The sequence below is a fragment of the Cavia porcellus genome, unplaced genomic scaffold, assembly GCF_034190915.1.
Source record: "Cavia porcellus strain 051 isolate PalLab524CR breed Dunkin Hartley unplaced genomic scaffold, mCavPor4.1 scaffold_25, whole genome shotgun sequence".
NCBI classification, from domain to species: domain Eukaryota; kingdom Metazoa; phylum Chordata; class Mammalia; order Rodentia; family Caviidae; genus Cavia; species Cavia porcellus.
In genome coordinates this window covers 40,104,206-40,123,752 of record NW_026947508.1, presented here as the reverse complement: position 1 = coordinate 40,123,752, position 19,547 = coordinate 40,104,206, and the positions used below count along the sequence as shown (strand labels likewise).

Below are 19,547 nucleotides of genomic sequence, written 5' to 3'. Positions count from 1 at the left end.
AGTAGTTCATTTTCTTTTCCTTTCTCTTCCTCTTTCCCTATCTCCCTTCTTTCTTTTTCTTTCTTTGTTTTGTTTTGTATTTTAAGACAGGGTCTCCCACTGTAGTCCAGGATAGCCTTGAACTTGTGGCAATCCTCCTGCTCCAGCCTTCCGAGTGCTGGGATTATAGGAGTACACCACCACGCTGAGCTTTTCCTTTTTTTTCCCCCCTGAGACAGAGTCTCTCTATGTAGTGCAGGCTGGCCTCACACTCACAGTGATCCTCCTTGCCCCAGCTTCCCAAGTGATGGGATTATAGGTATGCACCACCATGACTGGCTCTTTCCGTTTTTTTAAAGAAGCAGTCTCACTATTTTTCCCAGGCTAGAATCCAGGGCAGCTCCAAACTTCTGGGCTTATGTGATCCTCCTTCCCAGCCTTGCAAGTAGCAGAGATTACAAGTATACACCATTGAGTCTGGTAATAGCTATTTTTCAAATATGCAAGTCACTGGTATTGAGGGCAAAACAGCATGAGTAAATTTTTATGGGATTCCCTGATATGTCCTACCAGATAGTGTTTTTAATGTTCCAGAGAAGGACCATCACATGTCCCCTTCAGCAAATCTCCAGCTGTAAGACCCTTCCATGGGTAACGGTCTTAGCAAAAACTTCTGACTCCTCCAATCTCCCAAATGCCCAGAATCCTAGCGCACTCAGGCACAAATCCTTGAGATTTTGTAAATCTATCACTCACGCGAGTAGCTGCACCTGCAGCATAGGCAACATCTGTCGCTCCTTCTTCCTTGACCGCTGAAAAATGTTATTCTCTTCCTCATAGAGCGAGTGTCGGTCTGTGGTACAGGGCACATCTACCAGCACCTGCTCAGAGGTAAAGGGTAAAGCATTAAAGTTCCTCCTACTGAAGCCATAAGCTGTCTTAAAACTTTGGCCTAGAAGGTTCCTGAAGTGTTCCTTCTTCCCATCCTTCCATTTCAGAAAACCTGACAAAGCTACTTATTTTAGCCTTTTAGACAACTGTGCAATATATGAGTGGGAAATAGTATATTCAGCAATATTTGTGAATAGTCAAAAAGCCCAAATCAATACATAAATAAATATAAAATTAAAGAATATCAACTGAGAGTGATTCAGGGGTGTATTCTTACCTACTTGGATGAAAACATCCAGTTCATAGATGTTATAATGCTCAATTTACAGACAATATCAAACAACAAAATTTGGATTCAAAGTTAAATTAAAACAATGTCAGATCTAATAGGAAAATGTTTTAAAGTAAGAAATATAAAGTGACTCAGGCATCACTAAAAGCCTACTGTGTCCTAAACACTAAAGAAAAAATTTTTAGCGCCGGAGAGTTAGCTCAGCAGCTCAAGCCTTGCCTGGTAAGCATGAAGTCATGAGTTCCATCCCTGGTAACAAAATAATAATAATAGTAGTAGTAGTAGTAGTAGTAGTAGTAGTAGTAGTAGTAGTAGTAGTAGTTTGTGCTGGGGCTTTAGCTCAGTGGCATAAGCACCTGCCTGGCAAGTGCAAGGTTGTGAGTTTGATCCCAATACCAAAAAAAAATTCTTTTTTGTTTCAGAAAGTATAATTATCTTTGGAAAACATCTGTTTCAGTTAAGCAGAAATTCTAACTAAATTAAAAAATTACCCAGCATTCAACATTCTGATGTGTTCTCAGCTGCCTTGATAGATTCAGTGTATACAGAGTAAGAAAAACGATCACCTCATATTTTACTCAGGCTTTATGGAACTATGATGAGGCTGTCCTTCACAAGAAAAATGAAATACTAATTAATGGGGATGTCCACAGAAGGACCACTGTGATATTCTTTGTTTTTTGGTACATTTGTTTGTTTGCATTGAGATATTCTAGAAACCATCTCATAGAAGAATTTAATACTTTTTTTTCTATTAATATATAGTAAATTAGATTTACTAAAAACTGTTATGACAACAAAACTTTACAAGGCTGGGTAAAATGTATTTGAAAAATTTAAATGTAGCATTCAAAGATTACAAAAACCTCCAAAAGAGAATTAAAAAAAAAGGAAAATAAATCTAAGAAGGCATGTAAAAAGCTAAAGTTAATGGCCTCTGGGGTTGCATTGTTTTGTTTTCAGTACAATACTGGGGACTAAGTTAAATTAGGCCTAGAAGGTCCTAGAACCTTCTAGGCCTTTTGTACTGAGCAACATCTCTACACTTTTTTTTGAGACTGAGTCTTGCTAAATCACTAAACTGTCCAGCCTGGATTGCCATCTGCTATCCTCCTTCCTCAGTCTACTAGACTGCTGAGATTATGGACATGTGCTACCATGCCCAGCTAATGGTTTATGCTTTGTTTTGTTTTTTACTAATTCCTATTAAGTAAAAGCCTAGAAGGACAAAAAACAGCATTTCCCATGTGAAATGAGACACTGGAATGAAAACCCATACCAAAGCCAAATCTTCAAAGAGCATGCTAGTAAACAAATACCTTCTCCTTTGAGTCAGCCCCCGAAATTTAATACCCTAGATACAGAGGAAAGCTGGAAAACTGGAAAGTGAACAGCCTTCACAAAGACCAACCTTGAATCAGCTTACACTGAATAAAGATGATATGCCTTACAGTTAAGTGTTGTACTAAAGCAAATCAAAATCTTTTTAAAGGAAACTAGCAGCATCTAGAGGCTCAAATTATCCTTGTAATTCATTATACAGTGTTGGCATTCGATATTAAAAATTACTAATTCGGGAGCTAGGGATTTAGCTCAGCGGCATAAGCGCCTGCCTTGTAAGCAGGCAGTCGTGAGTTCGATCCCCGGTACTGATAAAAAGGAAAAAGACCAAAAAAAAAAAAAAAAATTACTAATTTACCAGAAGATAAAATCCAAATAACCAAAACACCAAGAGAAGTTGGGCATGATGGCACATGCCTGTAAGCTCAGTATCTAGGATCCTGGGAACCTGAGGTAGGAGGTCTGCCACCAGTTCTCATGAGTCTCCTCAAGATTCAGACAGCATAAAGGAGTGACACCACAAGAGCTTGCTACCACGGCTTTCCTCCTGGATAGTCATCCCTGCTTCCTCCAGGGTGTACTTTTATCTTGCTTTTTCCTCTTCTACTTGGCCCAAGCTCACTTTGCAGAGCTTGGGCCAGTTTCTCCCTTACTCTTTTTTTATGGTACCAGGGATCAAACTCACAACTGCGTGCTTGCCAGGCAGGCGCTTATACTGCTTAGCTAAATCCCTAGCCCTCTCCCTTACTCTTCACTTTTACTTTTCTAATAAACTTTGCCACTGCATTTTTGCTCATCTCATTTAATTCTCTGTTTGAGATGAGAAAACCCTGAAATCTTAACTCCAGAAGGAAAGACTAGTGATCTAAAACCTGGTAACATTTATTTGGCAAGCCTCTTCTAAAAGGAGCTACCTGGTAACAGAAGTGTCACTCAGTGGTAGAACATCTGTTCAGTATGTATGAGGCCCTTGGTTCAATCCTTAGCATCACATATACACAAAAAAATATGATAGCACAAGCAGACTCATGAAAGACTGAACACTGAAATTATCAGAAAGAAGTATTTCAAAAGTCACAATATATTAAAAAGTGAGATGAAAAAGTTTCTACAAAAATTTTAAAAAAGAACCAGAAATCCTAATACTGTAAAATACAATGATTGAAACTAAGAATATAGTAGATATATTTAATTACATATTAGATAAGAGTTTAAGAAAGGATTAGTGAATTAGGTGAAAATAAAATATTCAGATTGAGTCATGAAGAAAAAAAATAAAGAAGAGTAAAAAATAGAGGCTAAGGCTAGGGATATAACTCAGTGGTACAGTGCCTGCTTGGCAAATGCAAAGTCATGAGTTTGATTCTCAGTACCAAAAAAAAGGGGCCAGTAGCCAGGCTTGGTGGCATGCTCCTGTAATCTCAGCTCTTGGGAGGCTGAGGCAGGAGAATCATTTGCAAGTTCGAGACCAGTCTGGGCTACAAAGTGAGCCCAAGCCAGTGTGAACTGCATAGAGACTCTGTCTCAAAAAGACCAAAACAAACAAACAAACACAAAAAGCGGAGGAGTAGGGGTAGCTGGGCATGGTGGCACACACTTGTAATTCCAGCACTTGGGAGGCTGAGATAGAATTGCCACATATCTGAGACCAGCCAGGGCTATATAGTGAGTTCAAGGCCAGCCTAAACTACACAATGAGACCCTGTCTCAAAAAAACAAAACAAAACAAAAATTTAAAGTGGATATCCTCAATCAAGAATTACTAGGGCGGGGGCTGGGGATTTAGCTCAGCGGCATAAGCGTCTGCCTTGCAAGCAGGCGGTCGTGAGTTCGATCCCTGGTACCCATAAAAAGGAAAAAGACCAAAAAAAAAAAAAAAAAAAATAGAATTACTAGGGTCGAGCATGCTGGCACACCTGTAATCCCAGCACTCAGAGGCTAAAACAGGAGGATCGATGCAAGTTCAAGGCCAGCCTAGGCTACCAGGTGAGTTTAAAGCCAGCTTGAACTGTACAGTGAAACCCTGTCTCAAAAAGAAAAAAAAAAAAAGAATTACTCACTCGGTCATAAGTGTCTCCTTCCAGTTCTCCCCACTTCCTTCCATCCCAGGAAGTAACTCGAACTTGATTCTTTTCCCTGATATCTTGAGGCACATAGCTTTGAAGGACTTTCTGTAGTCTACCTGTCCGAGAAGTGGACAGATCATTGGCAGCAAGGTTGCCTGTAGAAATGAAAATATTAGGGCTGGGAATGTAGCTCAGTGATAGAACACTTGCCTAGCACATATAAAGCCCTGAATTCAATCTTCAGTATAGAAAGAAAGATAGATATAGATAGATTGATTACAGAAGCCATAGTCCAATAAAGCATCCCTCCCTCCAGCAGTGGTACTGATGGAGACTCACATTAATTCTCAGGCACAGCCAGTCAATGCAGACCCCATGGATAAGGTTTTTATTATGTACATGGCACCAAATCAACTCTCTGGAGAGTAGGCTGTCAGGACAGCTACCTATAAGGCACATCCACCAACACCTGCTGGCCAAGAAAGGCTAAGCAAATAAAGGAGGCCAAATATGAGTATTTATTGCTAAGAAAATATGCTCTCTTCTACCCTTTTGTTTCTTGGGTTTTGGGTTTTTTGAGACAGGGTCTTAGTATATAATTCATGCTGGCCTTGAACTCCAGGCGATTCTCCAGTCTCTGCCTCCCAAGTGCTAGAATTACAGGTGTATACCACCATGCACAACTTTTTTTTTTTTTTTTAAAATAGCACCAGGTTAGCTTGAAATCTCTGGACTCAAATGATCCTCCTGTTTCAACATCCTGAATAGCTGAGACTACAGATGCAGGCTACTATACCCAGAAACCCACTATTCTTTCTTTCTTTTTTTTTTTTTTTTTTTTTGAGACAGAGTCTTGCTCTGTAATTCAGAATGGCCTTGAACTCTACTATGTAGCTTTGGCTGGCTTCAAACTTGCAGCAATTCTCCTGCCTGAGCCTTCCAAGTGTTGTGATTACAGGCATTAGCCACCACTCCTGGTGAACCCCACTACTCCTGAAACATTCTGCTCTCTCTTTTTTGCAGCATTCAGGATTAAACTCATGTCCTTTGCACTGAGCTACATCCTAGCCCTTTTTATTTTTGAGACAATGTATTGCTAAATTGTCCCTGGGCTTGAATTTGCAGTTTTCCTGCCTCAGCCTCCCAAAGGCATGCACCCAGTTTCAGTTTGTATTTTTCAACAGATAGGAATGCAAGAAGTATCTCACAGGTGACACTCAGTCTGAATCAAGAAGCAACAGGAGATGTAGGAACTGGAGAGTATACATACACCTTATGTGACATGAACCAGTTTTAGTGTCTCTGTAAGAAATTTCTTTTCTTTCTTTCCAATTTTATTTTTATTTTGTTTTTTTGTCTTCAGCACTGAGGACTGAACCCAGACTTGCACTAAGCTATATATCCATCCTTTTTAAATTTTTATTTTGAGATAATACCTCATTAAATTGCTAAATTGACTGGGCTGGCTCTGAATTTACAATCATTTTGCCTCAGCTTTCCAGAGTTGCTGAGATTACAGGTGCATGTCTCTATGCCCAGCTAGAAATGCCCCAGTTTTTGGCACCCAACAATGTAAAAATCAGATACTCTGCTCAAGGAGAAAAGATAGGTTCCAGTTCTGGCTCTACTTCCAGCTCTTGTAAAATTTAAGTTTTATAATCTCACCAGAGTTGTTTTCCCCTTTACAAACTAGAAGGGCTGAACAAGGAAACTCTTTTAAGTTCCCTTCTTGCATTAAAATTCTGTGATCCTGTCTTCCTGGAATCAGGAAGTCAGGCACGTGAGTGAAGAGCTGGAATGAAGAAGAGGTGCCAGTAACTCAGCAACTCAATTCTATCTCCTTTGCCCTTTTCTCTCCTTTAGCTCAAATTCTCCCATTCCAAGTAACCACATCCCTGTCTCCCATCAGAAGCATCCTACAGCACTTAGGCAGATCAGCATAGCCCAGCACTCATGCTGGGCTCTCCTTCATGTGGTGTTCATTCACATCTTTTCTCCTCTCCCTCTGGAATTCTAGAAGTCTGTGACTAAAATATGATAGTTCTCTGAATCAGCCATGAGCTTATGAGGCTTATGAGGCTGGATGCTAACTTGAACTCTGCAAGAACTGAAATAGAAGGATTCAAGGCCAACTCACTTAGATGCATGGCATGTAAAACCTAGCCTAGCTCCAGGTAGAATATGAAAATCACAGCCCTCTGTGCTACTTCTCAGTTCCCAAAGGGAAAAAAAATCTGTGTGCTTCATAGCATTTTAAGGTAAGATGTTGGCCAGTAGATGGCTAAAGTGACAGCACCTGCAGTGCAGAAGGCCAGGACTCACCAACTGAGGTAAATAATAAGCCTTGGATTGAGACTGGGGCTGTAGTTCAATGGTAGAGTGCTTGCTCTAAGTTCAATGCCCAATCATTGTGAACAAAAATACCTGAGCTGTCCCCAAGAAATTTATAATCTTTTTCTTTTCTTTTTTTTCTTTTCTTTCTTTTTTTTTTTTTTTTCTTTTCTTTTCTTTTCTTTTTTTTTTTTTTTGAGACAGGGTCTCAGTATCCAGTTCAGGATGAATTTGAACTCACTATGTAGCCCAGCTGGCCACAAACTTCAGGGAATCCTCCTGCCTCAGCCTCCAAAAAACTGAGATTATAGACATGTACTACCACATTCAGCTTAGAAATGCATAATCTTTTTTTTTCCAATCCATTTTATTTCAAAGAGAAAAAAAAGAAGAAGAAGAAAACACATCACTCAGGGGGTAACAATGGTACATATATTATACATTGTCATCCCCAAAATCATTCATCCAGAGCATAAGACATCTGCATTCAACTGTCTGAACAATATCAGCACAAATCTTTCTTTTCATTGAACTCAGAGAAATCAGTAATATAACTATCTTAACTATTTATATATATATATATGTTTCAGCTTCTCACATCAATGAGACAATACAATGTTTACACATGTGTGTCTGATTTAAGAAATTCATAATCTTGAAGAGGGAAAGATCCATATCCAGTAAAACTCTGAGGTAAAGCTAAAGCTAACAGGTTAACAGTTGCAAGGGTGATGTTCTTGATTTGGGAGCACAGAAGAAAGAGAGGTCATTTATGAACTGGCTTGAGGAAAAACTTCCTGGAGGTAGCAGCTTGGAGCTAAGTATAGAAAGCTCAACCCAGCTTTGGTGGGCTGAGGGATTCTTCAGAAAGTATAACAGGAATAAAGCCTTATTCAGCCAACAGAGAGGAGCAGGGTATGTCTGAAGCACACAAAGCCTGATGAAGAGAAATATATAAACCTGTAAATGGGACTTCAACAGATCTTAACTATTTTAGCTGCAGGCCAAGAAAGTAAGATTTAATCTTAGAGACAAAGCAAACACAGGCAGTGGGATGAAAGGGTCATGTAATGAATTGGGAATTTTCCTTTAATCTGCCTTCAGAGGCCTTGCTTAGTCATGTTCCTTGACCAGCTGACAGAGAAAAAAAGAGGCAATAACTGCAAATAAAAAATACACACAATTTAACAATATCTCCTCCTTTCTGACCTTAGGAGCAGAAAGTTCACCATACTCAATGTGACTAGATGAGTGGGGAGAGCTACCCCGGCCCAAAACATCCACACCAGGCGAGGATTTAGCTCAGCAGCGCAAGAGCCTGCCTGGCGGGCATGAGGTCATGCGGTCGATCCTCAGTTCTAAAAAACAAAAATAAAATGTAGGAAACAGTACAAAACATCCACACCCTGACTTACCGCAACAGAGAGTCTGAAGCAGTGCTAGTGTCTTTCCCCCAGGGGCTGCACACAGGTCAAGCACAGTATCCCCAGGATGAAGGCCAAGAGCCAGGACAGGTAGCAAGGAGGCAGCATCCATCAGGTAGTAGTCCATAACACCCAGGCTGCCAAGTCTGCAAAAAAGACCATCTTAATGTTAAATTCCAGGTCAGGACATCCACTGGGAGTCACACCACCAAGTCCATGCTCTCAGAGGTACTGAGTTCTGCTCAGCAAAAAAAACTAATTTCTTAGACTCACACTCAATTATTCTCTCTCTCATTCATTCATCTACACAGTGTCCTGGGTAAATCTTTTAAAATAGATCAAGCTAGGTATTATGGCTCATGTCTGTAATTCCAGTACTCTGAGAGGATGAGAGAAGAGGACTGCAAGTTTAAGGCCAGCCTGGACAACTTAGTGAGACCCTGTTGCAAAATAAAAATAAAAAAACAAAAAACAAAAAAGTGCACAGACCCTGAGTTCAATCCCCAGTACCACCCCCCCTAAAATTTATATATATATATATATATATATATATAGAGAGAGAGAGAGAGAGAGAGAGACAGACAGACAGACACACACACACACACACACACACACATACATACATAGCAACTCAATCTAGCTATACCACCACCTTACTATTTCTGTCTCAGGTCCTATACTTCTATGCCTTCTGCCTCAACACTGTACCTTCAAACATCCCTATGTGCTTCCTCACTACTCTCAGGTCTCTTCTCGAAAGTTACCTCATCATTAAATAAAATTAAAAAAAAATAATAAGTACAGCCAAAGTTTAAAATTACAAAAAAAAAAAAAAAAAAAAAAAAAAAAAAGAAAGTTACCTCATCAGAGCACTGGCATTCCCTGACCATTCTATTTCAAGTAATAGCCCCTATTTCCATTATCTTCTATGTCTCCCTGTATTATTTGTATTTAAAACACTTGTTATTCATGTTTTAAATACAGATGTTTGTGTGTTTTGTTTTTCTATCTTGCCCTATTAGAATATTAACTCTGTGACAGGAGGGATTCTGTCTGCTCTGCTCATTCTGTTCCCAATTCCTGAGACAGTGCCTGGTACAAAGTAGGAACTCAGTTATATTGGGTTACACAATGAGATACAAAGTGCTTTACAGATTCAAAGGGGAAGGAAACAGAGGCCTTCATTAAGTAAAAAGAGAAAAGGAACATTCTAAGCAGAAGAAAAAAGAAAAAGCCAGGCATAGAAACATACAAATTCATACCTTCTGTCAGAATGGTAGTGAGGAATCTGGTGTGGCAGAAATACAAGATGTGTTAAGATTGAAGCTGGAAAGCAGACTGAGGTCTTAAAATGAATGCTATGGAGTCTGGACCAAAAATTTTTAAGGAAAATGACCCAACTAAAGAGACCTGAGTTTCAGAAAGGTAGGTAAGCTACAGACAGAGACACCAGGTAGGAAGTGTGGGTAAGAAAGGGAGGAATGATCAGTAACAGACTCAAAAAACAACTTCCTAGTTGTAGGACAACTGTCTTAAGGCCTGTTGGTGATGAGCAGTATTTCCACTGCTTGAGACAGCTCAGCATTGGGAACAGATCAAGGACACAGAAACCCTAACAGGAGGAGGAGAAGGATGTGATAACACACAGCACCACTCATGGTCAGTTACAAAAGCTACAATAGCCAGTCCCCAAGTTGTAGTTCCTCAAGCATTCACCAACAGACTTAGGTTTGATATGGCAATTTTTTTTCTTTCTTTCTTTCTTTCTTTTTTTTTGCTTCTGTTTTTATAAAATTCATGGCAATCCTCCTGCCTCTGCCTCCCAAGTGCATCAATTATAGGCATATGCTCCAATACCCAACAAGGATATTTTCAAAGTCAAACCACACTTAAGAGTATCTGTGCCTCTGCCTCACAAAGGAGAATAACAAAAGCACTGAGAAATCTGAGGAAGGCACAGGGCTGTTACCATGCCACCAGTAGGCCAAGAAAGCCACCTTCATCAAGTTTCTTCTATCCCATATTAAACTTTTTTGGCTCACAGTTTTTGAGAATCAGCTAAAAGCTAGTCTTTCTGAAAAAAAAAAAAAAAGTACAATTTTACAAACAATTTCAGAAGGTTCCCAGAATCTCTGGGAACCTTGAGAAGTTAAGAGCCCACTGACTTTACAGGGAGTTCAAGATAAAAGTGGAAAAAATCAGACATGTGGGAGTTTGGGGAAAAGGAAAAACCACCTCCATACATCTCCCATCATTGCTCACTCTCCTCACTCTCAGGGTAACCTTCCTGAGTAGAAACCCCTGGAATCAGTGTCAAGCACCTCAAGCAACTTAAGAAACCACACGGTTCTTACTGTGTGGTTTCACCTAAAGCCAGTGCCTCAGCACTGGTCTCTAAACTTGGTACCATCTATTTATACCTACACAGCAACTAAAGGAAGCTTCCTAAGCATAACTGATGAGAATACCATCAATTGCAAAAGGTGCTACTGATGAGTGCTATATTTCATGCACTACAGTATATGTTTAATATACATAATTTCTTTTCTTTTTCTTTCTTTTTTTTTTTTTTTTGAGACAGGGTCTTTGAGGCTGGCCTCAAACTCATGGTGATCCTCCTGCCTCAACCTCCTGAGTACTAGGATTATTATAGAAATGTACTATCACACCGGGCCATAATTACATTTAATCTGTGCCATAGCACAATGAAATAGGTAAACCCAGGTTTCAGGGCCCAACTGCCTACACCTCAAACCCAATCCAGTTACTCATCAGTGTGACTTTCACAAATTCTTCAATTTCTCTACACCTTAGTTTTTTCCACCTGCAATAAGAGTACTTGTAAGATAGGGTTACTATGAGAATTAAAAGGCCAGGTATGGTGACACACACCTGCAATCCCAACATTCAGGAAGCTGAGGTAGGAGGATGACCAGTCTGGGCTATTGACATAGTGAAATCCTGTTTCCAAACACCAAAAAATAAAGTGCTTAGAACAGTAACTGACACATAATAAGCTATATTATTAGCTATCACTATCATTATCTTCCAAATAATACTATTATTATCTATCTACTATTATTTTCAGATAAGGAAACCAAGGTTCAGTACACAATGCCACACATCCAACAGGTGATAAAGACAGTATCCAAATCTAGGTCTGCCTGACTCCAAAGTTTATGCTGATAACCACTGTGCATTACTAGCTTTCATTTGCTTAGAATGACCTTTTTGGCGGTTCTCTAGAACAAATTTTAGTAACTATAGCAGTTTGTACTAAAGGACACATGGCCTGAAGCCATTCTGCCCTCAGCTACCAAAAAGCAACTCAGAGTCACCAGATAAATCCCTTTCTCCCAATGTGGAAACTCCTGGCATCCAACATTCCCACATACAGTCCTTCTAGATACTTTTCCGGCCTCACCATTCATTCCTCCCTCAGGCCAATAGCCAAGACAGTCATAAAACCCTCTTAATTTATATCCTCATTTCCATTCCTATCTTTCTACAATCTGTTTTGCACACCAGCCAGAGTAACATTTTAGAAATTCAAATCTGGTCAAATCATTCCCTAACTTAAAACCTTTCAGGCTTCCTCTTATTCTCAGAGAAAAAGTCCTAGATAGAATTTCATACGATTTATCAAACCTTCCTAATCTGGCTCCTGCCTACTAAGTAGCCTACCATTTATATAGCCTCTTACTCTGATTCCAGTCCCATAACACCAGCTTTACTTCAGTGTTTGGGTCTTACCTTAAATTTCAAAAAAACAAAGACAAGAAAGAAAGATAGAAGGATAGAAAGAAAGAAAGAAAGAAAGAAAGAAAGAAAGAAAGACAGACAGACAGACAGACACTGGGTATGGTAGTCCATGTCTGTAATCTAGGGCAATTGGGAGGCTGAGGCAGGAGGACTGCCTTGAGTCCAAGACCAGCAGTGAGGTCAAGGGCAGCCTGAACTATATACTGAAATTCTGTCTCAAAAAAAAAGAGAAAGACAGAAAGAAAAAGGGAGAGAGAGAAGGCAGGAAAGAAGAAAGCCAGCCAGACAGTAAGTGAGGTGTGGTGGCACAAATCTGTCATTCTAGCACCTGAGAAGCTGAGGTAAGAATCACCCTGAGTTTGAGGCCAGCCTGTGCTACACAGTAAGTTCAAGGTCAGCCTGAACTACACAGTGAGACCCTGTCTCAAAACACACAACACACACACACACACACAACACACACACACACACACACACACACACACACACACACACACTTCGCATCCTCAGAAAAAAATAGGTTAAAAAAGAAAAAAAGGAAGAAAGAAAAAACTGGGTTAAATCTCCTGGTAATTATGAAACCTCATAGCATTTTATACTTTTCCTTTGTAGAACTTAACGTAACCATAAATCATTTTAAATATCTGTCTTCCTCATTGGACTAGAACCTCCATGAAGATCTATCTATATATTACTAACCCAGACACTTAAATGCCTGGCACTTGATAGATAATATTTGTCAAATGAATCAATAAAGCCTTCAAAGTCAATTCAGCAGTATGCATCTATAATCCCAGTACTACAGGAGGATGAGGCAAGAGAATCAAAGTTTGAGGCCAGCCTTAACTAGACCCTGTCTCAAAAAAAAAAGGGTTGGACTGGGGATTTAGCTCAGCAGCATAAGCGTCTGCCTTGCAAGCAGGCAGTCGTGAGTTCAATCCCTGGTACCGATAAAACAATGAAAAAGACAAAAAAAAAAAAAAAAAAAAGGGTTGGGGATGAATTCAGTGTGAAGGCCCTAGGTTCAAAACCCAGCACTAAAAAATTAAATTAAAAAATCAAGCCATGGTGGCTCATGCCTGTAATGGAGAGGCTGAGGCAACAGGATTGCCTGGGCCAGCCTGGACTACATAGTGAGACCTTGTCTCAACAAAAATCAAAAATAAAAATTGAATTCCCACATTCTGCAACTAACACTGAGCTTCAAAGCCTAGATTCTAGGGACAACCACTTGGGTCTAAATACTAGCTGCACCACTAACTGAACAACTCGAAGCAAGTACCTTAGCTTCTTTGAACCTAAGTTTCCTCAAATGTAAAAGAGCAGCATAATATTACCTACCTCATCTGTCTATTGACAGAAATGACTTAACATAGGTACAGCATGTAGATAAACACCCAGTCTGCAGAAGCACACCAGAAGCATTAACCACAATTCTTATTACAGAGGCCAGGAGCTAGGTCTCTTCAGTCTACTTTCAACAAGCACTCAGAACAGACCCAGCCATGGCTCTACATCTCACCTGGAAGGAGGGAAGCGGCTGACATCCCCTCTGGCAAAAGTGAAGCATCGAAGGTTTGGACTGTAAGCTGGGGATGGGGCTGCAGAATGGCCACTCTGAGCTTCCAGTTCCCAGTGGGAGATGGCTTCACTCACAAAGTCCTTGGCATTTAGCTGCTCCAGCCTAGCACTCACACAATCCCAATCAGCAAAATTATTGACCAGTGCACCATACTTCTGCTCTGAGAGAAGACTGACTCGGATTGATGGCCAAAGATCCTCAAACTGCACACTGTAGGTCATGTCAAAATTCTGCAGAGCCAGTTGAGTGGCAGGGAATTTGGGTTCTGTGGCAGCCTGAAAGAGAAAGGGCAGGCTTACTGATCTTCCCACTCCTGCCTTGGACCTCAGTGAAACCTCAGAACTCAGGGGCAAACTCAGAACCAGCTAAATGTCCACTCCCGCCTTTGCATTTTGCCTCTGCCTGTCACTACAGAAGTGTGGTAGAGAAAAGTAAAGAGGAGGGATGGGCGTCGCAGCACACATGCCTGTGATCCCAGCATTCAGCAGGCTAAGAAGGATCACCATGAGTTTGAGCCTAGCCTGGACTACATAGTGAGTTCTTGCAGTTCCAGGCCACCCTGAACTATAAGACCCCATCTCAAGAAACCAAAACCAATCAAATAAATAAATGGGGGGAAAAAGTAATGAGAAGCTGGCCTTTCCATCTCAGGATTATGAAAGGTAAGTGGACTTCTTACAATAACTGTTGTGGGCAGAAGGGAGGTCATCAAAAAAGAAACTCTTGGACTGAGGTGTCAATCAGTATTAGAGCACTTGCCTACCACAAGTGATGCCCTGGGTTTTACCCCAAGCACTGTGAAATGCAGGGAGGGAGGCTTGGATTGAGAAAAATTTAAGCAAATGGACGCTCAAGAGAAGACTTAATGGGAGGGGCTGCAGAAGTCTGGAAGAGACTACAGAAACCCTAGGAAAGCTTTAGGCAAAAAAAAAAAAAAAAAAAAAAGACACTCTGATTCTGAACACCCCTTCTACTTGCCAAAAACTGTGTCTACTAGCTTACGTTAACACTAGAAGAAAAGTGCTCAGTAGAATACAAAAAACAAAAGCAAAAACTTTCCTATTTGACAGAGGGATGAGGGTAACTTACCTAGGATTACACAGTGAGTAGCAACATAAGGCTCAGAATTATAGGGTTGAGGTTGTTCTGGGGAGAGCTTTCAGGCCTCCGGAGTAAGATAAGGAATAAAGAGGGCTCACAAAGTCTTTGAGGTATGAACCAAATCAAGAACTTCAAGAGTGATTGCTATGGGGATAGCCGTGAGGCACATAAGTTAGGCCTGAAGAGTACGAAGATAGATTAAAATAGAAATGAAGTCCACAATTTGGTGTTGGTCGCCACAGCTGGAATGCTTGCTACTATTGGCAGTCTTGCTACTAACTGTACTTTTGTTTTGGCCTAGATTTTCGGTCTCCTCAGAATTTCTGCTCTCATTTCTTCTTATTTTGGGGACTCTTGCTCCGTTTCCGACTCTTGCGAGGACTCTTGCTCTGGCCCTGTCTTTTACCACCACGGGTACTCTTATTCTGTTTCCGACTTCGGCCATCACGAGGACTCTTACTCTGGTCCTGAATTATGACCTGGCGAGGACTACTGCTCTGGCTCCTACTTCGGCTACGATGCGAACTCTTGCTCCGGCTCACACTTTTGCTTTCGGAGCTGCTCTTGCTCTGGTTGTCAGTACTCTGACATTCACTCACAATGACTGAACTACAGCTTTGATTAGTGCTACAGGTAGAGCTTCTGGGTGAAGGCAAAGGGCAGCAATAGGGGATCTGGGGGGGCTCTTTGCAGGGGCCTTGAGAGGCTACAGAGTAGGTGTGAAGGCCACAGGGTATATTATCAGGGGAGGGTTGAGCTCGGGGGACAATGGGTAGACACTGGGGGTCAAAAGGTGTTCTCAGAGGGATAAAAGAATAGATGTGGGTAGAACAAGGAGGCATCACAGGTTTGCAAGGGAGTAGGGGTGGGCCCCTGGGAGCACCATAGGTACCACAGGGGGGTACTATAGGCTGATTATGACACTGAGGGGACCTTGTAGAGTGAATGAGGGAACTAGAGGGTGGACAAGGATTAGAGGTGGGAGGAACTACAGAACACATATGGGTATTGCAGGGGGATACCAAGGAGGCTCCATGGGGACTACTCGTAGCATAACTATTGGGTAAGACAGGATCACAAGGAACACAGAGAGGAAGAGAAGTAGGGGAAATAGTTTTGATGACTCCAGGGACCCTACTGGGTAAGGGAACACCTGTGGCAAGTTCTTTAGTGCAGCAATCTAAAGGAGCTGTGATGGATGACTCCATACAAGAAGTACCAGAGAGGCCAGTGGGCTGGTGGAGAGGCAGAGGAGAGGTGCCAGCCTTAGGGGGTTTGGGCAGGTCAGGAGTGTATTGGGCAGTGTTGACTAGGGAGCGACACTTGTGAAGTGTACGTGGCTGTCTTACCTCTGAGGATTTGGGGGACTTCGTATGGGGAGAAACTGGAGTAGGGAGAGGAGGTTCATTATAACTTCTTTGGGGGACTGTCTGCGGTGGAGCTACAAATCGGTTGCCCAGGGATGAAGGAAAATAAAGGTCAGAACAAGGACAGTGGGAAAGAGGTGGCTCTGGAGGACAGGGGGGACCAGAAATCATGGTGCCAGGGCTTAGGAGAAGGTAGGAGTTCCCACCAGTCCCCCAGGAAAGAAGGGACTCAAAGCAAGGTTTCTTGGGAGGCTGGAACTGGGGTGAACAAGAAGAACCAGTATTCTCAGGGCGTAAGCGGATGGCACAATAAGGGCTCCCAGGGGCAGATATGTGGGCCTCTGAAGAAATATGGGAATAATGAAAAGCACCCTCCTGAGGTGAGCTGGGAGAGCCAGAGATGCCCACCTGAGAAGAAAGTGAGGAGCCACAAATTTTGCCAAGGGGTACATCAAGCTGTGGTGTAGGTTCACAAGAGTCTGAAGGCTTATGGTTGTCATGGGAACTTCTGTCAGTAGGTTGAGAAGATGCTGAAGGAGGGGGAGGGTCATTATAATTCTTCCCTGAGGACCAGTGAGAGACTAGAGGGGAGATCCCAGGCCCAGTTTCCAATACCCCAGGAGGAACAGTTGTGGAAACTATGGCTCTAGTTCCCATGGGCCGATGAACAAGCAGAGGTGAAACTGAAAGTCCAGTTCCCAGGGGCCTACGAATAAGAGGAGGTGAGATCATAGAACAAGTTCCCTCAGACTCCAGGGTGAGAGATGAAATTATGGGGTCAGTTTCCAAGGGTATGTGAATGAGCTGAGGGGAGGTCACTGGACTGGTTACTGGGGGCTGAGTGAGGGGTGTGAAGGTCACCGGACTACAGTAACAAAGGTAAGTGTGCTGATCAAAGAGCGAACTTGGAGGACAAGGACGCTGCATTCTTGGGGTACTGGCCAAACTGCAATAAGGGCTTCGCTGACGGGGAGGGGATGGTCCCAGAATGCCTAACCGATCAAGACCAGGGCTTGTAGGGGATGAATTAGAGAGTCTAGGTCCGTGGCAACAGGACTTTCCAAGGAGTATGGGAGAACAGGGTTCAAAAGAATTCTGTGGGAATGAGGAAGGCGCTGGTGGCGGTGGGGAGGGGATCCTTCGAGGTACACTGGGGGACTTGCCAGTGAGGCAAGATGAAGGGTCTCTGGGGTGAGGGAGGTCAGTGCACTTTTTCCCTGTCTTTGGGGAAGGCTTGACAATATGGGCAGGGTGGTCACTGTAACCTTTCCCCAGTTCGAGGGTGAGGGCAGGGCTGAATCCTTTTCCACAATTTGAAGAAAGAGGGAAGGGGTCATCGCTAGCACGCTGTCGAACGGGTGCAGGCAACTGGGCTGAAAGTTTGAGAAAAGGAGAAGTCATGGTGGACTGGGGTAGGAAAAAAGGGGAAGGAAAGAAAGGGGAGGGCAGGGAAGGGGAAAGGGAGGAAAAGGGAAGGGAGACAGGAGTAGTGGGTGCCAAGGGAAAGGTAAGCACCAGGAAGAGGTGGTGACTTAACGGAAAGAATGGGGCAGGCGATGACGTAACTTAAGGGGGCGGAGTCAGGAGTTGGCAAACGGTTCAGGAAAAGCGTGACGAGTAAAAGCGCAGACCCACCGTGAGCTGCAGACGTAAGTCAGCGACACTGTCAGGGGCGCGAGAAAAGATGGCGAGGCGTTCTAGTGGAGCAGAAGTGGTAAACGCTACTGATGAGAAAGAGGAACTGTGATGGGAGGGAGAGCTTCCTACCTACGCCGCTGGCCAGCCCTTACCCATTTCTTCTTATGTCGATGTCTCCGCGGGACCAGCGCGAAGTCCACAAGCCTCATCAGCTCACGAACACTCCTCACTATCGGGGCAGCCATGTCAGGAGTGCGCCGCCGGGTAATTCCGGCAGAAACCTCATAGGAAGCCCTGCAGGTTCCGCAGACGTGCGCGCGCTGGTTGGAGGAGCCCGAAAAAGGGGCGGGGGAAGGAGGAGGGAATTACGTCTCTGACGCTCTAGCAACCTAGTCCTGCTGGAGTTAGCTGGAATTACTGGGAAACAACACCCAGAGGTTCAGCACTGGATTCTAGATACTTAGAGCAATGTGAGGGCCTCCGAAAAGGCCACTTTCTTACGGGGGTCAGAGTACCGGAAGATGGCGTTTCAGTACTGAAGGAGCTAATTAAAGAATTACAGAAGAAATTGGCACGCATTAAGATTCAAAGGTACGGAAAAATTTGACCAGTCTTGTGGGCAGAGGTGAATTTACAGTGAAGCTAATAAAGCTTAAATTTCAGGACCTGTCATTTATTTACACAGCCTCTTTCATCTTGTATTATCTTTCTGAAAGAGCCTCTCAAATGATGTATGTTGTAGGCCCCAGGGCACTTGTCTGCACCATTGAGACATTAGCAGATAAGTGTTTTTAGAAATGACCACGTAACAGTTGATGATCTGAGTAGGTAGAAGTTAGACTGAAAGATCAGACGCTAGAAGATAATGATCTGGATTCTTGTGGCAGTGAGGATGAAAAGGACATGGATTCCACTAATTGAGAAAATTATAAGACTGATTGGCTGTAACTACAAATGCAGAGGGGCAACTGGTGTGGTGGTGCATGCCTGTAATCCCAGATGTGCACCTGGGAGGCTGAGGCTGGAGGATCGTTTCAAGTTCGAGAACAGCCTGAGCTACAAAGTGAGTGCAAGGCCAGCCTGAACTGTATTGCGAAACCCTATCTCAAAATAATAATAATAATAATAATAAATTAATGCATAGAGGTAGGGGGTGTAGCCCCGTGGTTGTAACAGTACATGCTTAGTCTTGTTAATTAACTGGGTGTGAGAAAACACTTGGAGCCTGAGTCTCTAAGAATGCCTAGATTTAATTCCCATATAGTTACAGGCAGGCTGAAATAGGAGTGATAGTAATATCTGGAGGAGAGGGTAAGTATAGAGGGTTTGGGATTGAGAATTGTAGTTGCAAAGAACCTGGATGGAATGTTTGAGGTCAAAGCTGGAAGGACTATCAGCACAAGGTGTACACATAAAGCTGGGTCTTCCAGCATCAGGGAGATTGCAGGTCAAATCTTTAAAAAAATTTTTTTTGTTACCAAGGATCAAACTCACAACCTTGTGCTTGCCAGGCAAGAGTCTATGCTGCTGAGCTAAACTCCTGGCTCTATGACTATCAATTCTTGTTTGTAGATGGCAGCATGTTTTGTTGGGAAAGTCTTTCTCAAGTCAAGACTTGTGAAGCTGTTGGGGCAGAGGGTCATAAAAACCCAGTATAAAGCCCAGATGAGTAACACTGTAAAATAAGCATGACTCCATGTTTATCTGTGCCTGATGATTATAAGATCATCACATGCTTATCATGTACTGTTATGGCTTGTGCCTAGATGTCCC

The 19,547-nt window shown here is 42.5% G+C and overlaps 1 protein-coding gene across 3 annotated transcripts in view; it reads right to left on the bottom strand.

The window, feature by feature from the left end:
• The window catches only part of Nsun4 (NOP2/Sun RNA methyltransferase 4), a 33,810-nt gene extending 15,453 nt beyond the window's left edge, over nt 1-18,357 (bottom strand). Inside the window, exons 1-5 of one of the 3 annotated variants that reach the window (XM_003462485.5) lie at nt 17,927-18,357; nt 13,609-13,943; nt 8,316-8,470; nt 4,564-4,724; nt 736-860 (exon numbers count right to left, since the gene is read on the bottom strand). In XM_003462485.5, the coding sequence (XP_003462533.1) occupies nt 736-860; nt 4,564-4,724; nt 8,316-8,470; nt 13,609-13,943; nt 17,927-18,019 (869 nt within the window). In that variant the 5' untranslated portion in view covers nt 18,020-18,357. Of the gene's footprint in view, nt 1-735; nt 861-4,563; nt 4,725-8,315; nt 8,471-13,608; nt 13,944-14,757; nt 14,946-17,903 lie in introns of those variants that run through there. The other 2 variants (XM_063236400.1, XM_063236399.1) reach the window with 2 other exon arrangements.
• Nucleotides 18,358-19,547: the final 1,190 nt, after the last annotated feature.